General features: G+C 29.7%; 2 protein-coding genes across 2 annotated transcripts in view; one reads left to right on the forward strand and one right to left on the reverse strand.

The window, feature by feature from the left end:
• Positions 1 to 5,646, reverse strand: part of LOC139113574 (cilia- and flagella-associated protein 58) — a 164,909-nt gene extending 159,263 nt beyond the window's left edge. Inside the window, exons 1-2 of the mRNA XM_070674807.1 lie at positions 5,280 to 5,646; positions 4,966 to 5,052 (exon numbers count right to left, since the gene is read on the reverse strand). Of these exons, the coding sequence (XP_070530908.1) occupies positions 4,966 to 5,052; positions 5,280 to 5,315 (123 nt within the window). The 5' untranslated portion in view covers positions 5,316 to 5,646. The remainder of the gene's footprint in view (positions 1 to 4,965; positions 5,053 to 5,279) is intronic.
• A 3,467-nt stretch (positions 5,647 to 9,113) lies between these two features.
• Positions 9,114 to 15,145, forward strand: LOC139113833 (golgin subfamily A member 6-like protein 7). The gene is made up of 6 exons (XM_070675255.1): positions 9,114 to 9,602; positions 11,144 to 11,213; positions 11,273 to 11,463; positions 12,037 to 12,373; positions 13,151 to 13,425; positions 14,846 to 15,145. Exons 1-6 carry the CDS (start codon positions 9,114 to 9,116, stop codon positions 15,143 to 15,145), a joined length of 1,662 nt encoding a protein of 553 aa, XP_070531356.1.
• The last annotated feature ends 7,952 nt before the right edge of the window (positions 15,146 to 23,097 follow it).

Raw genomic sequence — 23,097 nt, forward strand, 5'->3', positions numbered from 1 at the left:
CACTAATATTATTACATTGCTGGGGCTCAACCACAATCTTATTTTCCACATTCGCTTCTTCAGTTGCAGTTACATTTTCTTTATCATTATTATCACTTATTTTTAATTTTTTTGCCTTTTGTATATATCGCCACTTTTTCACGCGTTTATAAGAATTTGATGACATATTAACAGCAAGCACGAAAAATAAATAAATAAATAAATAAATATATAAATTAATTAATAAATAAAATTATTCCACAAACGGTCAAAAACTTAAAACTTGTACTTTTACATAAATGAGAACGCGTTTTTTCTTTTCAATGCCGTCAAAACAGAAACTGGCGGGTATATGTTTCTATAAACAACCCGATAATAAACTAAAAATAATGGGTTAATAGTCTGACAAAGAAGTAACTTTCGCGAATAATACAAAGCAGAGTAGGGGAAACTTGCTTAATTCGTACCTGCGCTTTTTTTTTTTTTTCGTACCTACGAAACTCTTTATTAAGAGATTTTTTTTATTAAATATATTATAATATATTATTATATTATTAACATATTATATATTATATTATTATTTATTATATTATTATATTATATTATTATATTATAGATTATTATATTACGTTATATTAATTTTACTCTTTTTATTAATTATATTATATATATTTTTTTTATTGTTAGAGACTCTTTATTACAAGACTTTTTATCAAGCCGATATGCTCAGCCAGAATTGCACTGTATTGAGCGTCCAGCCCTGGCAAGCCGACGCTTGTGTCAATATTGGGCCAGTCTCGGGCGTCCAACTCTGGCAAACCGACGCTCGGGCCGATGCTGGGCCATTTCTCGAGCATCGGCGTTTCCTACATGGGGATCTTTGAGGGCTGCTCCCTTGAAAAACTAACAAACTGATTACAATAAACAGATCAATTACGAGGCAATCTTCGGATTATTGTAAACTTACATAACAGAAAAATAACTTGGCTGTACTTTCGAGAAACAAATTATACACACGTTTAAGTTTTTGAATTTTGGATCCGTAACAAATTTCTCTTTTTCCTTTTCTACTTTTCTTGTTTTCTAATTATGCATGCGTGTATTAACTTTTGTAAGATTTATATCTTTTTCTCATTTTGGCTTTTTTCCTCGTCCAACGTTGGGGGAGAGTTTTTTATGCTTATTAAATTCTTTTTTCTTTTATTCTCGAATTTGGATTTTTCTTTGAATTAACTTACGCTTTTTTCCTTAAGTTTTTCAGCTGCCTGGTAGATAATTAATTTGTTTACAGTCCATTTAAATTATTTCTTCCGTTTTAAAATTATACAATCATTGATGACACGTTATTCTCTCGGGCGTACGATCGATTTTGCTTTTATTAGACCTTCTACTCCTTATCGGGTAGCGAGTCGGACAGCAATATCAAATCAGAAAAATTATCACTCCTGTGACTATCTCATTGGACTCGTCAACTCCGTTAGATAGTCCAATAAGAGAACATAGAAATAAGACATCGCCATTGTTCATTCAAAGATTAATTCATATTAAACGTTCGTCGTTGAGGTTCGTATTTGGGAAGCGATAATGCAAGAGAAGGAGGAAATATGAGATAATCGACTATGTAGAGTTACCAATATTCGTTATTGCACTAAGATCACGGCGCCACATATGAGGCTTTTCTCCTTCCACCGGGTGTTCCGCCAGTTTTTTAATCTTATGCACACGTGTCGAACGATTACATCTCTATAATAAAGTATTATTTTTATATCAATAGTCTCGATATTATTTATCATACATATGTAATACAGACGGCTATTCTACTGTTAAAAAACGATCAGGTGTGTGAAGATCATTTCCTGCAAACTCATTTTCATCTTCCGTCGGTACGTTATGTCGTTCGATTATCTTTCTTAACCCAGAGTCCGTACTTTGTTGAATCGCGTCAAACCACGTTATGCATATTTTAAGGCGTCAAGCGTCGCCTTAGCAATGACCTCAAGCTTAAGTTTGATTAAAACTTCTTCATGCAAAAATATAAATTGATAAGACATGATTTATGTACAACTATTAAGCTAAAACTTCCGTTTGCCACCTATCATATCACGGAGTAATAAAAAACGCTAAAATCAGAATAGTCTGCAATGAATCCTACCTTCGGAACTGAGCGTTTACTAAATAATACGCTGCTAAGCAGTTCTAACTTATTGCTTTCAGTTGCTAACATTTTAATAAGATGGCGTACGCACTGCATTGCTATTCTGACATTGAAAAAATATATCGGCAAAGTAAAGTACAAGGATATAAAGCAATAAAAAAAATCTTAGGCCGAAAAACGTGACCTTTCCGCAGAAAGTCTATTTTTCCATTTTTTTTTTTTTTTATTGTTTTTTATTGTTGTTTATATTTTATATTATTTTAATTAACATTTTAGAAGATTCGTATAACCTAAACCCATGAGAGCAGATCTACAATTAATTATTTATTTTAAACGCAAATGGACATTGCAAAACTCCACACTTAAACTTAGAAGTACGAATACGTTTATAACATTTTTTTAAACAAACAAAGGGCTGAAGCCCAGGTTGGCCAATTGTCATAGAAGAAAAAGTGGAAGAGCGAAACTGACAAATAAAACACTAATTTTCGAACAATCGAAAAACTCAGTGATGATTATCCCCTTTTATAAATTTGTAAAACAAGGCGCTGTAGGAGAGTGTGCCATTTTTTCCACCGTCGTCTGGAAAGACAATAAAATTGTCGCTCTTGTTTCAAATTTTGTTGGTGACTTACTAAAATCACAAGTACGACGTTATGATAAGAAAAACAAAAAATTCATTACTATTAAACAATCAAATATAGTTGACGAATGCAATTGCCACATGAGTTGGGTTAATTTGTTCGATAGCTGCATGAGTAGATATAAAATATTATTGCAAATAAACGATGGTAACTTCATATGTTCTATCACTTCTTGGACCTTGCAATGTACAATGCTTGGCTGTTGCATAAAAAAATTTGCAAAGTAAAAAACATGTAAGGCACACAACTGGCGTAAACCAATTTTTGTTTGGAGGTTGCTATAGTTTGTGTAAATTGAGTATATAAACCAATGTAAAGTGCCGAAAGATTGAAACAGAAATTCAGGCTAAATAATGTAAGGATTAAGCTCAATACGTTTCTTCAGAGACGGCAAGACAGGATCAAGTCGAACATGGTCAGTATGCACTGAAGAAAAAAGAATGCGTTATAAGCGTCCAAGATGCAATAGCGTCTCAAAAACACTGTGCGAAAAATATGGTGAAGCCTTATGTTATAATAAACAAAACAATTGTTCCCAAGTATATTATACTTCTCAGACACTAAAAAACAATTTGTAACAAAATGTGACATAAATGTAACACTTCCTTTTTTTATTTTTTTAATGTTATTAAAATATTGAAAATCTAAGAAATACGTGTTTTATTTTTTTGTGGAATATTTTTAAAAACATCTGGTATTTCATCATTATAAGAACATGAGTTATAAAGGGATATATAGTAATAAATTCTTCCGTTGAGTAGTAATTAATGGCTTTAAGATGCACAGCAGATGTTGAGAGACACAGAAAAGCAAATTCATCTTTTTTAAGTCCTTGCACCTCGGTCTTTCAAAGTTTTGATCGTGAGCGGTCTGCCATAATCAACTCATTATCAAAGACCATAAATTGAGTCTGCCATATGTCACACTTCATAATATAAAAAATATTTAACAAAAAAATAGTTTATTATACTGTTTTAAAAAGTCTTCGAAATAAGTTACAATAATATCTATTGAAAAATAGAGGATTTTGTTTAAAAAAATAAAATTGACTTTTATATGACCTTGGCATGTTCACCCAAGATTAAACCAATAGCATTATTTTATGTAATTCTTCGAACCAACTGCTATTTGTCAAAAAAAAATTTTTTTTAACTGAACACAAAAAAAAATATTAAGGCTGAGAGTTTTTACATTGACACTCTATATATACTGGGCAAGGCAATTATTGCAGCAGATGTGAAAATTAGTTTGGAAAAATTAAAAAGTGTCTGAGCTTCAAAAATTAAAAGATTGCAGCGTTATATAGATGTAAACAAACATCATCTCGAACAACTCTTGTAAGATAATAATCATTATTTTACTCTTTTATTTAATGCCGAATTACTTTATATTATAGGTATATAATAGTCGTTATAATTATATAAATTATAATATAACGTCTAGATCGTTAAAATTATCTCAATATACGCTATTGAACTAATGATAAAAATGTATAGCTTGCCATTAAAAAAAATAGAGATAACTTTGAAATATCTCTTGATATAGTACAATATTTGTAATTACAATTTTTTCATATTTCTAAAAATAACGAAGATATTCAAGGTGGACAAAGCCTTATTTTGTACAATTATAATCAGCGTTACATTGTTAAATAAAATGTATCCTAAAGCTGAGAATATAATAAATTCAAAGGTGTTATAACAATATATTTAGGTATATTTCTTTTGTGTGTTGTTCTTGTGTATGTTGAATTTTGTATCATATTATAAATAAGTTTGTAAGAACATTGTAATAAAAAGTAAAACCTTGCTTGCATATTTTAAGTATAGTCTCAAAATGTATATTAATTATAAAATAAATAGAATATATTTAAATTATAAAAAGATTTTATATGTTATAAGTATAATACAAATTGAGAAAATAGTCAAATATTTTGAACAAAATATTGTAAATATATAAAAAAACGCATGTATGTAAAAATTATGAACGTAAAGTACATAAATGAGTTACATTTTACGTAATATATAATGTATATGGCAATAGACTTATTTATATACTTTTTTAATTTTTTTATAGGTTACATACATAATTTTAATAATTATATCATATAATTATAATTTAATAATCAGAATTGAGCTTATACAAGAAATAAGTATGTCGTTAATTTTTACAAATAAAAAATCTTACCTTTGCATAATCTTTTTCCAAAGTATAAAATGTGCTACTCGCCGAACTTCCATCCGAGGATGGTTGATTACTTTCACTTCCATCATCCTAAAGGCAATATTACTTTTTATTTAGTAAATATTGGAATGATTACATAAAGATAATATTATATTTCTTCTGTTCATGGAAAATTTATAATATAATAATTTTGATGTCATACAAAAATATAATATAAATTAATTTAATTTATATTGAACATTTTAATGAACATTATAATGAACAGCAATATGAAAATAAATTATTTATTACAGACATAATTATAATAAATTACTTACTCCGTCCAATTCAGCATTCATCTCCATTTCCATCATGATGTGTAAATTTTGTACTTTGGTACACTGAGTAATGTCATAAACAAATTTATTATTGTTTTAATGGTTATACCAGAAAAAATTGTCAAAAATGTATAGTTTTTAAATTATTAAATTAATGTAATAGGTTATAAATTATGTATAAAGGAATGAATGAAGGAACGTTTCTGTGCTTTCAGATAATTGTTGACTAGTCACTATGACAACACGCTCTCGTCTTTAGTCACACATTACGAAGTAATCGATAAAATTGTACCTTTAAAATAAATTCTCAGATTCTTACATGAATAATCTCTTGACAAATTTCTTATGCTTTATTTTAATTTTAAATTAATTCTATATAATGGTAAATTTTAAATTACAAAAAATGGTACAAAAATAAAAAGAACATTTTAATAATAAAGCTAATTATGTTTGTAGTACTTTTATTTATATTGGTTTTTGCAATTAAAAAAAATGTTTTTAAAAATTTGGTCAAATTTGTATAAAATAGACATAAAAAATTAAAAAAAATCACATTAAACATACTGTACAAAGTTATCTTTTTTTTCAAAAAAAAGGTAAAAAAAGATGTCAAGTGTACGCAAATTAGATAATCTGATATGTATTATTCTACCAAAAAATAGTACTGTTTAAAAAATGTTTAGTTATGTTTTCCGTACAAAATTATTAAAAAAGTTTTATTTACAAAAATAGTGTAATAGTATAAAATAAATTAGCCAAGTTTAAGAATTTATTTTAATTAGTATTATATAAAAAGCATTATTTAAAATATTATGCAAATTTATATATTTAAACAATATTTACTAAAAAGAACACGTTTATAAACTTGACAGTGCTACTTTTGCACAATCGAAAAAGCTTCATCTAAATATTTTGTACTTTTTTGTTGCTAATTAGTTACACTATTGCAGATTTTGTTTTTCTCGCTATTTTAAAAAAACCGATAATAGAGTTGACTTAAGATTAACGTAGTACAGCCACAAAAAAAAAATAAATAAATAAATAAATAAAACATAATCCATTGAGGATTTCTGTATAGAGTAAATGTGTAGCTAATTATCTGTTGTGTTTTCTTCTCAATTGTACTTTAAAATCTTGAAAAAAATTTATAAAAAGTATGAATACATAACTATCAAACCAAATGTATTATTACAGACTTTGTAGCTAAAAAAACTTTAATATTATATTTTTCCCGATTTAATTACTTGAAAAATATGTATATTTCGCAATTTGTTGCTTTTTTGTTTATCATAAAATACAAAGAAACGCTAAGTATAGGCGCATAAAAAGCGTCTTCAAAAATAAATTTTTGAACAAAACAATCGTGAAAATTTAATACTTTTTCACAAAAAGGTAAAAAAATCTTTGTGTACGCGAAACAAAACAATTATAATAGTTAAATTAAGAGAACGTAAAATAATAATTAAAAAATTTATTTTGGTTAATAAACATACTATTTAAATACTCTATATAAAAATGAGATTAAATAATTGCGCCAAGAATTTAAAAAATATAAAAAGATATTCTTTTATAACTAATAGCACAACACAAGCACGCGCGTAGCGCGCGCTATTTTTTGTTTATATTTGTTAAACCAACCTTGCACACATTTCTCTCTTCAATTTCTTTATAATTTTCTAATTCTCTCATTCTTTATGTGACTCACTCTTTATTTTTAATTCATTTTTTCTTCTAATTTATTTCTTTTTTCTGTTGCAAATTCTCCATCTGTGTCATGACTTCTAATTTAATTTTTCTTCTGAATAGATAAATTATAATAAATGTATTATCAGGCAAATATTATATACAAAAAATTTGTTAGCTTTTTTCTTACTTTTATTAAAAATTTTTTTTTTACTTTTTTCTAAAAAATAAATAAAAAGTGTTACAAATTGTTCTTTGAAACACAATTATATAATTTATTAAAACATAAAAATATCTGTAATCTTTAAATAACAAAAATTGATTCACATTACTTACTTCTGGAATAACTTTTTTAAATAGTGTGATAATAAAATCACATTCTGAAGTACGTTTATGAATGATCATAATCAACTATCCAGATATAACATAAATGTTGATAAAAACAATAATATAATGTTGTTAATTGATAAATTTGTATCTATTGTCACATGCTGACAAATTTAATACTTAAATTATTAAACTGTGGGAATAAACTTTGGAATGCAACGAAATTAAATACCAATTCTATTTTAAGAACAACAATAAGTGATTGTCACCGGGCGGGACCGAGCCGGGTTAGCTATATGAAATTATTGATTTTTTCTGTTACCATCGGGGATCGAGCTGAACGAGCTATATGCTTTTATCGATTGAATATCAACGGCGAAACAGTTACTAATTAGCTATATTTAATTATTAATTTTAAAATACTTTTCCTCCTTGATTTTGAAAGAGGTGGTGAACCAAGTCTTTAGCGGGGACAAGGGAATCCACATCTTATAAAAAGAGCGTGCGAAGAAGCGCGAGTGATCATTTGATCATTTGAACATTTGGATTATTCTAGTTACCATTGTCATTGCGAGTTAAGCGGTTGATTATCATTTCATGGTCAGAAAGAGTTTGATTGATTCCGATTGAGTTTTGAGGAATGATTGAGCGAGAGAACTGTAGAAATTGAGTTGAAGAATTTAAGAGATTGAGAGTTGAAAGATCCATTGAAAATTGTGAGAGATTTAATATTTTAATTTGGAATTTAAGGTAAATATTTTAATTTTAAATAAATTATTATTGTTATTTTAATTTCAATTTAATATTTTATTTTGATTGAATTTGATTTTGGTGTCGGACTTTAAATTGAAGGAAGTTGAGTTAATTTGATATTAGTTATTATTTATTGTGGTACTCTTTGGAAGTGTTTCTGTAGAACTTCGCAAACGAAAAGTGTTGCGTTTGGTTTGGTCGCTTCTTTATGAAGCGCGCGCAGAAAGATTTCCGGAGATTTTCTGCTGCCGTCGCTAATCAAATAAACTAAGATTTTGGTATTTTTAAATGAAGAAACGCGCCTGTAAACAAATTCAGATTAAACGTCTCCGATACCAAATCAAAAGAGCCCTTGAAACGAAACAAAATCTTTTCTTCCTAATCCAGAAATTAAATCAAATGATTGAATTTATTAAACCAAAGTATAAATTAATTCCGATTGATTTCCAGATCAATTATCCGAATTTTAATAATATTCTTAAAACAGATCCGCGTTTTGTTATTCACAGAAATTTTATCTTATCTGTTCAGATGATTAAAAATTAATTTTACAATCCCTGTTCGGTCCCAAGTAAAATTCTTAAATGAATTGACTCAAAAACGAACTAAATAATTGCGTTTATCAGGACGTGACAGTTATAAAATTTTTGATGACAGCGGTGGGATAGCAAAGGATTGTAAAAGAAATTTTGAAATTAGCTCAGGATAGTGAAAGGAATTTAAAAAAAAAAGTCAGTTTAATATACTCCTGCACAAATAAATTCAGGAGCAAGCACTAGTGCAAACGGGAAAAGTAAAAAGAATGGCACAAATGAGATAGTTGAATTACGGGCATTAATTAGACAACAGCAAAATACAATACAAAGATTACAGCAGAATGAATCGGGTCAAACAGCAAGTGAACATTCGCCTTAATCGGGAATAACTGAAGGAATTTTAGGAAATTATTTTCGCTTTTCGTTAAAAGACGCATTAGAAGCAGTACCAAGTTTTGACGAGGAAAATATTTCATTCGTATATTTTGTAGAAGGATGCGAAGAAGCACTTTCCATGGTCGCACCTTCTTAAGAAATGAATTTGGTTAGAGCAGTTCGAAATAAATTAAAGGGGGATGCACATAGATCAATATTAGGGAAAACATTTAATAATATGCGAGAATTTGTTGAGTTTTTAAGATCAAAATACGGACCGAGAGAATCAGTTTATGAAGCTCATGGGCGGTTAGCATATTTATGTCAAAAGAAAGATGAAAAGGTTGTTGCATACGCTAATCGAGTAAGAAAGTTAGGAAAAAGAATTTTAGATGTTCAGAAAAGAGAAACTGGAGAAATAAGTGAAGAATTTAAGAAATCCGTTGATGAACATTTTAAATCAAGCTTCTTACGAGGATTAAATAAAAAAATAATAATAAATAAAGAGAGATTGTTTGATTTAGTTGAGGGTTGCGCAATTGAAGCTGAAAAAGAGTTAGAGACATCGAATATGATAAGGCTGCTTGTGCTGGCAGAGAATACGCCTACAGAAAGAAAGGCATCAGCACGTCGCGTGGAAGCAGAAGTAGTAAGTTGTTAATATTGTCAGAAGAAAGGACACACAGCTGATAAATATTGGCAAATAAACAGACCGCAAGTGAATAGGAACGGTAACCGGAACATGTTTAACACACATAGAGATAACGCCATGAATCAAAATAATAACAATTTTAGACGTGAGCGAACGACATTTATAAATCAAAATCCGATCAATCGTCAACAAAATTTTAATACTTGAGGAAATAATTTTCCGAAACCTAATTTTAATTCTCAAAATCGAAACTTTAATAACGCAAATCAAAATTTCAATCAAAATGCTTTTAATCAGAATACAATAATTTGCATGTATTGTAAGAAACCGGGACATATTTTGAAGGAATGTCGAAAAAGAATTTATGATAATTCTCAGCAGAATTTTCAAAGTCAGGAAAACGGGCAGATTTCCGCGAAGAATGGGGCGACTCCGGGAAATATCAAAATTTGCCCTACGCGAATGATTACAGGAGAACCAGAATCTCAGAACGAACAGTAAATATAGCTCGAATGGACGATGTTCCATCAGTTAATTTGGAAAGCATTAATTTTACCAGAAATTTAAGACTACTTATTAATAGAGCGCCGGGCCGAATATAATCAAAAGAAATTTTGTAACAGCAGATACTTCCATAAATCGGAACAAAATCTTAAAACTAAGCCGAATAACGACGCATATTGTGACCACCTTAGGGCTGGTACAGATACACTGAGAGAAAAATTTATTTGAAGACTTTTTAAACACTTATTTGGATTTATTTATTTTATTAAAATAAAATTTAGTTCACAAAAGAAAATGTTATTTCGTTGTATTAAACAGGATTGTTTTAACAAAAAAATACGTTTATTTGAATCCATTTGTTTCAATGAAATAACACTTTATTTGAGTGCACTAAATAATTTTTAATGAAATAAATCATATCTTTAATTTATAAATTACTAAAAATATATTTGATTGAAAAATATAGTTATTTCTTTCAAATATTGTATTATTTGAAACAAAAATTAGTTTCATTAACGGAAAAGTCTTTGTGCCATCTTCTGCCATAATCTGGCAAATGGCAATCGCACTCATGCGACGTGCGTACTTCGAGTTCATTTGTCGTGCATGGCTCGTGGTCGTGCCTCGTGCGTGTCTCGTGGTCGTGTCTCATGTAGTTACTCATATGCGTCGTCAGTCTTGTTCGTTTCGTTTTGTCGATTGTGTTCTCGTGGTTCGAAAAAGGCAATTGGCCTCGTACGTGTTTTTTGTGTATCGTTAACGCGTCAAAGTATTCATCGACGGTGCCGTTCTCGCGGATGACGACACGCGTCGTTCCGCAGTCATTCTGACGGCCGCAAGTTGAATTGCGCGGTTGTGTATAATACACTTAGTAAATGGACACCGGAAGAATATAGCGAACGCGAACATTTGTTAGTGATTAATGGTGTTATTAATGTTCTATTTTTATAGTGAATTATTTCTGTATAAATGTTCGTTTTCACCGTTTGTTCGGTGTTTATCTGCTAAATTTATTTATTTTTTTTTTATTTCAGAAAATGTGCAATTCAGTCGAGTCTTTTTTAAAAAAATTGAAACTAGATCATTTGTATCCAGCATTTGCTGGTAAGTATTTTCTTAAAATTTTTTTTTTTTAATTTTGTTTCTATTTTGATTTTTTTTAGATAATAAAATTGACGATCTAACTCTTTTACCGCTGTTATCTGAAGATGAAGTAAAAGAACTAATTCCCTTACTGAGTACAAGAAAAAAATTCCAATTAGGAATACTGTCATTTAAATGTAATACTAGCAATTCGGATATTATATTAGACGTATTAGATCCAGTACCTATAAAAAGCATTAAAGTTGCAGAAGTACGTATTATATTTTACACATAAATATTTTTGTACAAAAATTATTTAAAAATTTTGTTTATTATTAAGAGAAATATTGGACTTTCGTTTCCGATAGCAGAGCGAACGGTTGTGTGTCTGAGCGAGTGCATGTAGAAAAAGGTTTCGGGGGAGTAAAATAGTTTTTCAGAGGTAAAGGGTTGGTTTGAGGGAAAGAGGGAAGGGTTTTTAAGGAGGGTAAGTGAAGGGAAAGAGCAAAGGTAAGAATAAAGGGAAAAATCGGGGAAGGTAAAAAGAGGAGTTCATTTTGAGGTTAGGTTGGCGGTGACGGGAAAAAACCGTGGGTAAGACAAAGGAAAAGAGGAAGGCAAGGGGGCAAAGGAGAGAGGTAGAGGTATTAAAGACAAAGGAAAAAGAGATAAGGAAAATTGAAAAATGAGCGAACAGGGAAAAGGAAATGTGGAGAGTGGAAATGAGGAAAGAAAAGAGGAAAAAGGAGAAAAAAAAATAAAAAAGAAAATGGGAAGGCCTGCAAAGGTAGAGATGTTAAGAAGAGAAAGGGCTAACAGCATGCCAATTTTGGAAGCGTGAAAGCAAGGAGAGAAAAGGAAGAAAAGACAGGAAGAAAAAGGCGAAATAGAGGGCTTGGAAGGATTTAGGAAAAGTGTGAAAGTGTACAGATCACCGGTGAAAGCAACAGGAGAGGGAGGTGAAGAGGGAATAAGCAAGGAAGGTTTTGAAGAGGTAATAAAGGAAATGAGAAGTGGATTTGCAAGGATTCAAGCGCAGATGGAGGAAGTAAGGGAAATAAAGATACAAATAAGAAAAGAAATAGAAGAATTGAAGATAATATGGAAAAAAGAGAAGATAGACTTAGAGAAAAGAATGGACGAGATGGAAAAAAGAATAAGGGAAAAAAAATATGAGGGAGGTAAACTGGAAATACCAGAAGAAATACAAGGAAAGGTTTTGAGTCTAGAAGAAAGAACGAGAATGCTGGAAATGGCAAAAGAAAGAGAAAAGAAAGAATGGAGGAAAAACAATAATAAGAAGTATAAAGATAAAAAGTGAGGAAAAAAGGCGCTGAAAGAACAAGTGGGAGAAATAATAGAAGCAACAGGAGTGAAAGCAAAGATAGAGGATGTAAATAAGATAGGAGGAGTAAATAAAGGAGGTTATGGTATGGTGTGGGTAAAGATGGAAAATTTTAAAGAAAAATTGGAAATATTAAGATGTAAGGGAAAATTAAAGGACAGGACGGAATGGATAGGAGACGATCTGACAGAATACGAAAGGAAAGTGGAATGGCTCATAAAGAGAGAAGCGGATAAATTGAAAAGAGAAGGAAAACAGGTAAAAATAGGGTACAAGAAGATATGGGTAAATAAAGAAATGTGGATATGGGATGACCTGAAGGAAGAATTGAGAAAATGGGATGGTGCGAAAGAATTTGAAAAAGAAGGGAATAAAAGGAAGAAGGTGATAGCAGATAGACTAAATGCAATTTTTTAAAGAGGAAGAAGAGAACGAAATGAGCTGGAAAAAGTGGAGAGAAAAGAGGAGGAAGGAGAAAAAGAAAAGGATGAAAAAAATAGAAAAGGAAAGATAAAAGGCAAAAAGAAAAAAAAAAAGGAGAAAAAGGAGAAAGGAAAGGAAAAGGCGGAGGTAAAAGACAGAAACGTGAGAATAGTTTTTTGGAATGTGGCAGGAATAGAAAACAAGGATGAAGATTTTTGGAAGAACATGGAGAAATGGGAGGTGATATATATGTGTGAAACTTGGTTGGAAGAAAAAAAATGGAAGGGGTTAAGAAGTAAACTGCCAAAGGGCTATAAATGGATAAATAAGGGGGCAGAAAAGAAAAATAAGAAGGAGGGCAATGGGGGAATGGTGATGGGATGGAGGGAGGAATTGGAAGGAGAGGAAGAATTAGAATTTAAAGATAGAAAAGGAATGATAGGAATAAAGATAAAAAGTGGAAAGGTATGGTGGAAAATAGCAGGGGTATACGTAAATGAGGATTTAGAAGACATAACAGAGAACATGAGAAATTGGATGGATGAAAAAGAGGAAGGAACGAGATATCTGATAGGAGAAGACTTTAATGTGAGGACGGGAGAAGAGGGCGGGCTATGGGATGAGGAAAAAGAAGAAGAAGACAAGGAAGAGAGAAAAAGGAAAACAAAAGATAAAAAAATTACAGGAAAAGGAAAAAAATTTTGTAAAGCTTTGGAAGAAGCAGGATTGGGAATAGTTAATGGTTGTACAAGAGGAGATGAAGAGGGTGAATGGACATATGTAGGGGGAAGAGGAAAAACAGTAATAGATTATGTGATCAGTAATGCGGAATCAAAAGGAGAAATAGTAGAAATGAAGGTGGGGGAAGAAGTAGACTCAGACCACTTACCGTTAATAGTGACGATTAAAAGGGAGGGAGAAAAGAGGAGAAGATGTAAATATGGTATAAAAAAGAGCACGAGACTGGCTTGGGGTGAGAAGGAGAGGAAAATGTTCAGGGAAAAATATAAAGAGAAAAGAGAGAAAGAAAACAATACGAAGGAAAATTGGAGAAGTTTTAGTAAGGAACTGGAGAAAACAAAGAAAGTAGTTAAAAAGGAAATGAAAAAGAGGAGGGGGAAAACCAAAAGAAAGATGGTGGAATAAAGATTGTAAAAAGAAAAAAGGTGAAGTAAAAGAAGAAATGTTAAATTGGAGGAAGGGGGAAGGGAGTGAGGAGAATTACAAAAAGAAGAAAAGAGAATATAAAAACTATGTGAGGAGAAAAATTGCAAGAAAAGGTGAGATGGGAGAAAGAAATAGAAAAGATTAGAACAGAGGGAGAAGTATGGAAAGTAGTAAACAAAGGAAGAAAAAAAAGGAAGGAAGTGGAGGAAAAAATAAAGATTGAAGAATGGGACGGATATTTTAAGGAAATGTTAGAAGGAGTGGAATGGAGAGTAAGAGAAGAATTAGGAGGAAAGAGAATAGAAGACAATGAGGAAGATATAAATAAAAAGGAATTTGAAAATGTAATAAGAAAGTTGAAAAAAGGAAAAGCTGCAGGAAGTGATGGTTTAGAAAATGAAATATGGAAATGGGGAGGGGGCAAGTAAAAGAGAAATTATGGGAAACGTGCAAAAGGGTATGGAGGGGGGAGGGGATGCCGGAGGAATGGAGAGAAGGTGTGATAGGTGCTAAAAAGAGGAAAAGGGGAAAAAGTAGAAGAGTATAGAGGATAACGCTGACACAGACTGCGTACAAAGTGTATGCATCTGTGTTAGCAGAAAGACTAAGAAAGGAAATAGAAGAAAAAGAAATATTACCGCAGAGTCAAGCCGGTTTTAGAAGAGACATGGGGACAGTGGATCAAATATATGTGTTAAATTATTTGCTAAATAAGAAGATAGAAGAAAAGGAAGGTAAAAAGGTAATTGTGTTTATAGATATGAAAGCGGCTTTTGACTCTGTAGACAGGAGAAAATTGGTGGAAACAATGAAGAAAAGAGGGGTAAGGGAGGGATTGATAAGAAGGTGTGAAGAAATATTAGAGGAAACGGTGAATAAAGTAAAGGTGAAGGATAAAGAGGGGAAAAGTTTTTGGACAACAAAAGGAGTAAGACAGGGTTGTCCGCTTAGTCCTAGCTTGTTCACGCTCTTGTTGGCAGACATAGATGAAGAATTAGAAAAAGAGGATGAGGTATAAGAATAAAAGACAGGAGAGTTTACTCGCTGGCGTATGCGGATGACATTGCGCTACTGGCAGAAAATGAGGCAGGCATGAAAGGAATGATTAAAAGTATGGAAGAATATGTAAAGGAAAAGGGATTGGAAGTGAATGTAAAGAAAACAAAGATAATGAGGTGTAGAAAGGGGAGGAAGATGAAAAAACTAAATGGGTATGGAAAGGGGAAGAAATAGAGGAAGTAAAAGTTTCAAGTATTTGGGATACACAATTATGAGAAATGGAGAGCAGAAAGAGCATGTAAAGGACAGAGTAAGAAGAGCGGCAAGAATAATGGGGCAGGTGTGGAGTATAGGTAAAAGAAAATTCGAAAAGATTGAGTAAAAGAATATGGCTATTTGATAAACTGGTATGGTCGGTTATTAATTACGGCGTGGAAATATGGGGATGGAAGGAAAGAGAAGAGGTGGAGATATTACAGGAAAAATACCTGAGATGGGTGCTGGGAGTAAGAAGATATGTACCAGGATATATGGTGAGAGAAGAACTACAGAGGGATAAATTGAAAGGTAGAGCAGGGATGAGAGCATGGAAATATGAAAAAGGTTAGAAGAAGGAAAGGAGGGGTTCTAGCAAAATGGTGCTGGGAAGAAATGAAGGAAAGAGCAAGGGAGGGAAGAAGCAAGGGAAAATGGGAAAAAGAAAGAGAGGAATTTTTTGAAAAATTTGGGTGGTCCGGAAAAGAGGTGGAAGATTTAAGAGAAAGAGGGAAATAAGGGGGAATATTTGGTGAAAAAGGATAAAGAATGGCAAAGAGAGGAAAGATGGAAAAAAATAAGAGAGTCAAGATTTAATAAGTATTATAAAAAGTGAAAGAGGAAGGGATACCAGGATATTTGAAATTGGGATGGAAAGAAGAAAAATGGCAAAGAATGGCAAAATTTAGATTAGGGGAGGAAATGAGAGGAAATAAATATTGGGAGGAAGAGGAGAAAAGAAAATGTAGAATATGTTTGGAGAAGGAAGAAACGTGGGAACATATATGGGAGGAGTGTATAGATTGGGGAAACGAGATTAGTTGGGAGGAAATGGTGGAGGAAATTCTGGGAGGGGAAGGAAGGGGGATAGATTGGTTGGAAAATTTGGAAAGAACAAGGGAGAAAAATAGGAGTGATTGAAAGTATGAAAGAAAAAGCGTCGGGGTCCAAAGATAGAATTTAAGGTAGAATTAAGGCAAAACAATGTAAAGTATGAATGGAAGTGTGATCTCTCTCTCTCTCGACGCGTAGGCAATAGAATAGGAAAAAGGCGTAGATATAAGTTTTTACTTTCAGGAAACGGCTGTAAGAAGAAAGAAGATTATAAAAGTAGAAATAGTTTAGAGATAAGAATGAAGTTTGAAAATATATTTTATGAAATTGTAAACAGAAAATTGGGGAAGCGAAAGTCCCGGTGTACCTCTGAGGAGAAATAAACACCTTATATATATATATTAAGAGAAATATTATTTTTATTTAATATTTTCATGCTTATTTAAAAATTTATAATTACATTTTTTTTAAATATCAGAAAATGTTGACCCTACATATGAACCACCTACTAAAAAACTAAAAGAAACATTACCGGATATATCTGATACAGCTTCAACATCAACAATTTCTAGTTTGAGTAATATCTATGATGATGAACTGAATAATAATAGTGAAACAGAGAATAACGAAATTGCGAAAATATTAACATCAGATTTAGTTAATTTTTTAAAAAATCTCCTTCAAAGTAATATTATCGGAAGAGCGATATTATTAAAATATCAGAAAACCAAGTTTATCGATAATAGAGATCGCAATAATTTATGCGATATTATTATATGTCATTTCCTTAACGAAGGAAAACGACTAAACAATTCTGCAATAAGTATTTTGTCAGATAAAATACTTGAAATATTTGAAGGAGAAAAAAGATCGACATATTATGTTAGTCCTATTGGAAAAAAAAGATCAAGATATAATAAGCCAGAAATAACCAGAGGCAAATTAATTGATAAACACAGAAACAAATTAAGTTTTATAAGAAAAAGTTTATTAATGTCAAAGACACCTACAGTTAAAAGAGAACCAGGTAAAGTATTGAGATTACTAATTTGTATGTTTTAAAACATTTATACATATAATTGTTTGATTTTATATATGTTTCATATTATTATTAATACTTTAAGATATACCAAAAGGGGTTAAGGACAGTCAATTATGGCTGAAACATAATAATGAACCCCATGACAACGTAATGTATCATTGGAAGTTCTCGTATTCAATTAGACAGATAGCAAATTTGTCGATATGTGAATGTTTTGAGCACTGGCCTATTCTTAAGACGCAAGCTGCAATTGATTTGGTAAGTCAATGATAATAATCTAAATAAATAATAATCTAAAAAAAATAAAAATAAATATGATAATACATATATGTAAAATATAATTTATATACTTATATATAAATTTTTTCAGATTAATTATGATTTTGAACAGAAATACAAAGTAGAAAACTACAATTTAAATGAAAAATTTGAAGATTTATTTAATTATGTTTATAATAAAAGAAAAACATATCTCAAACCGTCAGACGAGTCGTTATATCATTTATTAGAAGATGATATAACATCAGGTGTTTATCTTCATATTTTTTTTTTCTTTCATTAAAATTATTTATGTTAGTTTAACACGTGTATGTACATTTTTGTCTTCTTGCTTGCAGATTCTAAAATTGCAATACAGTTATTTTTATTAGCATCGTTAGTACCTCCCCGTCATAGAGCCAAAGGGAGTAAGACATTTTGGAAGCCGTCTATATCTGAAGTTAGAGATGGTCTTGTGCTACAAGTAAAAATACCAGGTGACATTGAATCGTCCAAATTAGAAAAAACTAACTTTATGTACAAAAAAGGCTTAACAGTTCAACCGTACATTATAATTGTTGGTCCTACTTTGACAAATGTGCATGCATTTTATGTTGTAATTCAAAACATAAATTATCAAACCAAAACACTTCTTGACGCTTTAAAACTTTGTTTCCAAGCATATTTTGTTTTGAATGTTAAATACCCGACAGAAAGCCAGCATCTCTGGTATCTTTTACAATGGGAATTGTTTAACATTATTTCAGATAAGGATATGCAGATTCCATTCATAAATGACATATTGCAATTTAAAAACTAATTTTATGTAAGAAATTGAATTATTATTTAATATATTTTTATTTTTTCTATAATGGAAAATGAAAATAAAATAGTTTGTTTTAAATGTCTAAGAACATTTATAAATGTTGAGATTTTAATACAGCATATCAGATGTTTACATCCCTTATTACAAAATTTCGTTTGTAAACAAAATAATTGTAATCGTTCTTTTCATTTGTTAAATGGACTAAAAAAACACTTAGTTACGACGCATGTAATACAAGAAGTGTCTCAAAAAGTAAATACAAAAATACATAATAAAAAATATAATTCTTTTAATTCTTTAAAATATATAAATGTTACGGAAGAAACTGATAGTAATATTAACGAGTTTCATGCTAGTGATAAACCGTTTAATAAAGAAACATTTGATAAAGATAACACTGAAGTTATTCAACATGCTATTGTACAATTTATACTTCAGTTATATAATAATTCCGCTTTACCACAAAACATTGTTAAAGTTATTACCAAAGACTTAAAATATTTATTTCAAACTATTATTGCTCATGTAAAATTGAAATTAAAAACATTGAATTCAGTTGAAGATATTTTTAATAATCTTTATATCCTTTTAAATAATATTAATGATACACTAGAAATATTAGGAACCGAACATAAGCGTCTTAAATTTTTGGAAGATAAAAATTGTTATGTAAAACCTGAAGCGTTTTTTATAGGAGAAAATTCATTTAGTCAAAAAAGATCTCACAAAGCTAATATGATTATCCAGAAATCAGAAGGTCAAATAATTCAGTTGCGTCAAACTTTAAAATACTTTTTAGAATTGCCAAATGTTTTTCGCGACATTGTTTGTTATATGCAAACAGAAGAATCTGCTTACGATGGAAACGTATGTACCAGTATACTACTACTATCTATATAAAATAGGCGCTGTTTACATTTCTCTAGCTTCTGTTCCTGTCGAGCATGCTTCTTCATTAGAAAATATCTTTTTAAAACAACTTAACTTTTCTGGCGATCGAACCCAATATGGAAATAAAAATACGTTTCATAAAATTATACAAGAGCTAAAGTATTTGGAAACGGAGGGAATTGAAATTGAAACATCTGGAAAAAATACTCGTGTATATTTCACGTTGTTATTAATTTTAGGAGACAATTTAGGATTGAATTCTATTTTAGGATTTAATGAAAGTTTCGTATCTAATTATTTCTGTCGTTTTTGCAAAATTCATAACAATGAATCAAAACATGAAGTACTGGAAAATGAAAAGTATTTACTCACTAGTGATAATTATAATAGTGATTCCTCATCCCTTTCATACGGTATTAAAGAAATATGCATTTGGCACGAATTACCTAACTTTCACGTTACAAATAATTTATCCTGTGATTTAATGCATGACGTTCTTGAAGGAGTTTTGAGATATGATATGGCCCAAATTATTAACTATCTTATAAAAAAAAAATACTTTTTACTTGAGCAATTAAATGAAAGAATTAAATATTTTAAATTTACCGAATCTGATACTGGTAATCCCATACCATTCATTTCATCAGAACATTTAAAAAAAAGATATATAATAATAAGTGCGTCTGAGATGTTAGCATTGTCAATTTATTTTTCTGTTTTAGTTGGTGATTTAGTGCCTTTATCTGAACCAGTATGGGATTTTTACATTCTTTTATATAATATATTAAGTATTTTATTTGCAAAAATAGTTTCTAAATCCTTGATATCTTATCTTAAAACTTTAATTGAAGATCACCATCAAAGTTATTGTACATTATTTAATGATACTCTAAAACCTAAGTTTCATTTTCTTCTTCATTATCCAAATATTATGAGAAAAGTAGGCTCTGTACGTAATATTTGGGTTATGAGATATGAAGGATTTCATAAACAACTGAAAAGTACAGCTAAAATTGTTACGTTTCGTGTTAATTTACTTTTGACAATTTGCATTAAGCAACAACTAAAATTCTCTTCTAGACTTTTAAACAGAAAAGGTTTTTTGAATTCTATACAATTTGGACAATGTTTCGGTCAATTAAATAATGTTAAGGACATTAAATTAATTTCTTTATTAAAAAATAGTAAAATTATTTTTTCGAAAAAAGCAATTGTTTTGTCTTCAATCAGAATTAATAATATTAGATATAAGTTAGAAAATGTTCTACAAATAAGTGACACTGAAAGTGATTGCTTATTAAAATTTGGACTTCTTCAATATATAATTGTTGAAGACAAAATTATTACTTTTATTTTGTTACCATTTACAACTTTATTTCACAGTCATTTTCAAGGTTACGAAATTATAATAGATAAAAATGTTTATTTATGTTCTTTAAACTGGGAAGATCTTCCCAATAAATTTCCTTATAACATACATGTAATTGGAAATGGAAAAAAATTTATTGTTTCTTTACAATAGATCTCATATATACGTAAGATATGTATACAACTTTAAAAAAAAAAAAAAGAAATATGTTATATAAATTAAAACTATTTTACGTGTATATAAATATTAATTTTTGTTTAAAAAAAAATAAATATATAAAAGCATGCAATTTAATAATTAAATATTTATTTGTAATATAATTTATGTTACATATTGTCTATGTTACAATGCTGTCTATGAGTTTAAAAAACTAAATAAAGTTACATATAAAGTACATTATTATTTTCTATTTTATTATATCTTATATACCGTCTGTTTCTATATTATGTTTAAACTTATTTTCATATTTTTATAAATAAAATGAACAATTATTAATATTTTGAAAGTTATTTTTGCGATTATGCTATGTATCTGCACACAGAGTGGTGTATACTTTAGATATATAGATGTTACAAAAAATATCATATATATACACTAAAGTTGTAACAGATTTAATTTTGTCACATCTAAAAAATTATTTGGGTGCGTGGATAATTTTTTATAATAAAAACTCTTTTATTCACAAAACACTGGTTTATATTTGGTTTATATTTTACACACACTTAATAGAAAAACATAAAAAGAATATAGAACGGTATTTAAGGAGGTTTTAATATGTGACACGTCTGTACTCGACGACGACTCTTTTTCAAGTGCTTGAGTCCCGATATTAGTTTTATCGTTGAATCATAGAAGGGGCTTCCCGGTCCTTTGTCTTAAGAGGTTTATTCCCTTTCTTATCTAGCTGTCGCAAAGTCACGTAGTGTTTCCGGTCTACTAGGAATTATTTATTTGTAAATTGATTTGGTCTAATTTAAAGTTAAATTTATAATTAATGTTTGAAGCGCATATATTTTAACAACGTCTTTAATATAAAATATTTTATGTAACTGTCTAATATATATCTAAAACACTCTGTGTGCAGATACATAGCATAATCGCAAAAATAACTTTCAAAATATTAATAATTGTTTATTTTATTTAAAAAAGTAATTTACGCAAAAAAAAACAACAAAATTGAGTTAATAAAATAATAACATTATTTAAATAAAACAAAGATATTTTTAAAAAAAGTAACAAATTTTATTGTACGTATAACATTTTTTATTGCAATAGAATAATATATGAAATTAATCTAAATAAAAAATGTATTAAAAGCAAAAAATACATTTATTTCAATAGTATAAAAATGTTCCGCCGAAATAACAAATTTAGTTTAATAAAGTAAATAATTTATTTAATTTAAACATATATAATTCTTTTAGGAAAAAAAATGTATTTGGGATAATGATATATGTTATTTGAAAAAACAAATAATCATATTTGTTAGTTCAAATAAACAGTTTCATTCGACTATCCCAATGCATTTATTTGTTTAACTTTAATAAAATTTTTTTAATTTAAAGAAACTTTTCTCTCAGTGTAGATATCCTAGGATGTCGAGTCAATTTTCACTTGGTAGAAAATGATTTTCCAATTCCACAGGATGGAATTCTGGGTTCGGATTTCTTTAAACAATTTCGAGTAAAAGTAAATTATGAATTAAATTAGTTAGAATGGAACAATGTTTGCGTACCTTTTGCTGAGACAGAAGAAACATTTGTGATTCCTCCCAAAAGTATTAAACAAATGCATATTAAAATGGCAAATTCAGAATTAAAAGAAGGATATGTTCCACGATTAAATGTAACGCAGGGAGTCTACTTAAGAGACGCTTTAGTTACAGTTAGAGATGCGAAAGCATATTTGCAAATAATAAATACAACCGAAGAAGAAGAAAAAGTATACATTCCAACAGTAAAGATTTATGATTTTGAAATAGAAGGAAAACAAGAAATAGAATTACATATTAACGCGTCAAGCTATTTAGGTAGCAATAATCAAAACTCAAGATCATGTTTTACAATTAAAGGAATAGAAAGGAAAGATAAAATAATTAAATTGTTGAGATTAGAACATTTAAATAAAGAAGAAAGATTACATGTTGAAGAATTAATTGAAAAGAATTCAGATTGTTTTCATTTACCAGATGAACCATTTGGGTATACGAATATTTTAAAGCATCGCGTTGCGACGGTAAACGAAATATCGATTAATACGCGACAATATAAATTTCCAGTAATACATAAAAAAGAAACAAATAAACAAGTAAAGGATTTATTAGATCAGAAAATAATTAAACAGTCAGAGTCACCGTATAATACGCCTGTGTGGATAGTTCCAAAGAAAGCAGATTCAAAAGGACAGAAACGCTGGCGCATGGTGTTAGATTTCCATGCATTAAACGATAAGACGGTAGGCGATGCATATTCATTGCCGAACATAACGGAAATATTA

This window comes from Cardiocondyla obscurior, linkage group LG03, assembly GCF_019399895.1.
Source record: "Cardiocondyla obscurior isolate alpha-2009 linkage group LG03, Cobs3.1, whole genome shotgun sequence".
NCBI lineage: Eukaryota > Metazoa > Arthropoda > Insecta > Hymenoptera > Formicidae > Cardiocondyla > Cardiocondyla obscurior.

Excerpts from the sequence above, each read along its gene's own strand:
- LOC139113833 (XM_070675255.1), top strand. The coding sequence starts at position 9,114 with ATGAATTTGGTTAGAGCAGTTCGAAATAAATTAAAGGGGGATGCACAT. Across the intron at positions 12,374-13,150 it reads GGAAAAAAAATATGAGGGAG|GAATAGAAAACAAGGATGAA; the intron begins GTAAACTGGAAA and ends GGAATGTGGCAG. Across the intron at positions 13,426-14,845 it reads TAAAGATAAAAAGTGGAAAG|ATAGAAGAAAAGGAAGGTAA; the intron begins GTATGGTGGAAA and ends CTAAATAAGAAG.